Below are 3,757 nucleotides of genomic sequence, written 5' to 3'. Positions count from 1 at the left end.
AAATATATATGAATATGTAAATATTGTTTCTACTCCTAATAATATAATAAGGTATAAATGTTTTATTGTTTCATTTTTTATGAAAAATATTTTACATTCAATCCTTTTGTTTGCAAGGGATAACGTCGAAATTTTACAACAGGCAACAGAAGAATAAAATAAATAAATAAATATATTATATATATATATAAGTTAAATGTATAAATATAAAAAAATATATTTATATATTTATATTTATATATTTATATATTTATATTTATATATTTATATATTTATATTTATATATTTATATTTATATGTTTATATATGTATTCCAAAACGATAATCTATCAATTATTTATTTATTTTATTATTTTTTTTTTTTTTTTCTCCTTTTTTGGAAAATAAAAAAATACAGTTGAATTATTATTCGTTGGTTGTTCACATGAGAAAAATACTTTTATATTTCTAAAAATATACTTAATATTTTTTTCTTTTTGTCAACTACAATATTATTTTATTTATTTGTTTTTTTTTTTTTTTTGAAATTCCTTATTATTAAAAATAGCATGGATATAATGACATGAATTATAATATAAAATATTATATACATAAACATACATTTATATATATTTATATATTGTAGGAACATTTTCTTCTTTTTTCTATAGATATATAAAATATAAAAAATTTTAATATACACTTGACGAATGAAATGTAGACTGAAACCACACATATATATAATGAAAAATTGAATAATTATAAACCTACGTCTTCTTACACATTTATTAGCAAATTTATTTTTATACATATTAACATTTTAATAATAAAAAATATATATACATATATATATTTATATATACAATTTTTACATTTTACATATTATAATTTTAATTATTTATTTTATTTTTTTTTTTTTTTTGTGGGGGGGAATATTTACTTAATATATAATGTATCTATCTATACATATATATATATGTATATATGGATCAACACAAAAATATTTTAGAAATTTGTGGGAAGAATGATATATGTAAGGAAGAGAAGAAAGAACACGCTAATGTATTATTAGGATGCGCAAAAAAAGAAAAAGAGGAAAAGAATTTGGTGGATGATAAAATATATAATGAAAAAAGCAATCTTACTAATATAATAAACAATAAAAATGATATAATGAAAACAAGAGATGTAAAAAATGACAAAACATTAAAGGATGATACAATCGAAAGAATTAATCAAAAGGTCGTGAAAACCAAAAAGAATCATTTAATAAATGAAGAAGAAAAAAATATACCTGAAGATATAAATCAGAATGATAATAAAAGTAAACCTAACGATAATAAAAGTAAACCTAACGATAATCAAAGTAAACCTAACGATAATCAAAGTAAACCTAACGATAATAAAAGTAAACCTAACGATAATAAAAATAAACCTAACGATAATAAAAATAAACCTAACGATAATAAAAATAAACCTAACGATAATAAAAATAAACCTAACGATAATAAATGCATTATGAATGATGAGAAAACAAATGGAGATATTAAAAAAAATAAAATTGACAATGTTTTTATAAACCGTTGCAGTAATAATTCCTATGTAAAGGTTATAAATAGAACAAATAGGATTTATGATTATGTGGAGAAAATGATACGACAAAAAAAACATTTTATGATTAAATATAAAAATTATTATATTCATTATGCAGAAAAGGTTATGAATATAAAAGAAATAAAAAGAAAATATGAAGAGAACTATCATTTTGCCAAGTCATATTTGTGTCATGATGATTTATTAAACATTAAAAAGGATACAATAATGTTTGTGAAGAAAAATATGGAATTAAATTATAGAAATACAAATTTGTGTGAACATAAAAATAAAAATGATAATAAAATATTCAATGGGACCAATGGCTTACCTTTTATTTTAAGTGAGGACAAAAAAAACATGGAAATAAAAGATGATGAATATAATAAAATGATTGAACAAAACAATAGTCAGTGTTTTAAGGATGATAAAGAAAATGTAAATCTTGTGGATATAATGGATATACATAAAGATACATATAATGATAATGTTATAAATATAAATAAGGAAGATGATAATAAGTATTTAGATATGGATGATATACATATGAAAGAGATGAATTCTAAGGTAGGTCTTAGTTATATATATTATTATATGAATAATAATGATATGTTTAGTAAAAATGTCTATAAAATATATATAATGAAAAGTGAAGAAAATTACACACGTCATATGAATAAGGATATGGATGAACAGAGATGTATATATAATACTTGTAGTAATAAAAATAATGTCTACTCTATAAATCATTACAGCGGTGGTATAAATATATGCTTAGGTAATAATGTAAAGGGGGAGGATCATACCTTTATTAATATGCCGTATGATAAAAAAATGAATGAAATAAGGAACAGTACGAATAATAATTATAATAATAATATAAATAGAGATAAAAAAAATACACATTGTTCTCTTAGAAATGTACGAATAATAAATATAAAACATAAAAATACATCTTATGTTACATGTAAGAACTACCTGAAGAAGGGTAAAAATTATTATGAAAGAAGAATGTTGAAAAATATGAATTTAAAATATAACATCCTAAAAATAAATAAGTATATCCTTTCTTGTAACAATATTTATAAATATGCAAAAATGAAATATATACTTCAAAATGTTTTTAATAAAATATTAACAAATAAAAATATAAAGGATTATAACAAAATAAATATAATTATAGGAAAAGAAAAAGACAACAACAACAACAACAACAACAACAATAATAATAATAACAATAACAACAACAATAACAACAACAATAATAATAATAATAATATTCTCAACATGAAGAAGAAAAAAACATACATATTTTTTATTAATAAAACATATAAACTTTTTATACATAATTATAAAAATATATATTTTAAATTTGAAAATTTAATGAGAAAAAATTTTGTTGCTAAATATGATTATATATTTAAGAAATTATCTTATTATATTACATTAAAAAAAGAAATAGATTTATGTAAATTGTATATGTATGATATGAATGCTCTAGAGATACTAGATAAGAATCTAGATATACATATAAAGGAAAATAAACTAATACAAAATCTACATTGTACTATTAATCTAACAGAAATAGAAAATATAAAAAGACAACTTTTTCATTTAGAATATTCAAAAATTCATAGTAGATTAGATAAATCATTACATGAATTGGAAACAAATAAATATATATTTTTAAATCAAAAAAAAATAACAAACAAACAAAATGATCATATTTCAAGATTAGAAGTATTGATAAATCAATCCATAAAAATTAAGGAACAAATGGATGTTGAGAAAAATATGTACACACACAAATATACTCATTATGAAATATACAATTCAAAGTTTGCATATGGAAAAATTGCATACATGAGGAATCATCTGGAAATAATGAAATGCAGAATAAGCATCGAACAAATCGAAAATGAACTAGAGAAAAAAAAAATTGAGCGAGAAATTATGTTTATTGAGGAACAGAAGGAAAAGATAAGAGAGCAAAAAATATTTATTGACGAAGAGAAGAAAAAAATAAAAGACGAAAAAATATATATTCAGGAGGAGAACAAAAAAATGAATACAGAAAAACTAATAATTGATTTGGAACAAATAAATCATGAGCAAACAAAAAAAAATATTACTAATGAAAAAATAACTCTTGAGAAAGAAATCAAAAATTTTAGTAATGACAAAA

At 19.6% G+C, this 3,757-nt stretch overlaps 1 protein-coding gene across 1 annotated transcript; it reads left to right on the top strand.

Moving 5' to 3' along the window:
• Positions 1–963: 963 nt before the first annotated feature.
• PRSY57_0404000 (hypothetical protein) lies at positions 964–3,757 on the top strand (the record flags this gene model as incomplete). Its single annotated transcript, XM_020114495.1, has 1 exon — positions 964–3,757. A coding segment is annotated over one exon (2,794 nt), but the record flags the coding sequence as incomplete, so codon positions are not given.

Source organism: Plasmodium reichenowi, chromosome 4 (assembly GCF_001601855.1).
Source record: "Plasmodium reichenowi strain SY57 chromosome 4, whole genome shotgun sequence".
NCBI classification, from domain to species: domain Eukaryota; phylum Apicomplexa; class Aconoidasida; order Haemosporida; family Plasmodiidae; genus Plasmodium; species Plasmodium reichenowi.
This window is presented reverse-complemented; position numbering and strand designations above follow the sequence as displayed.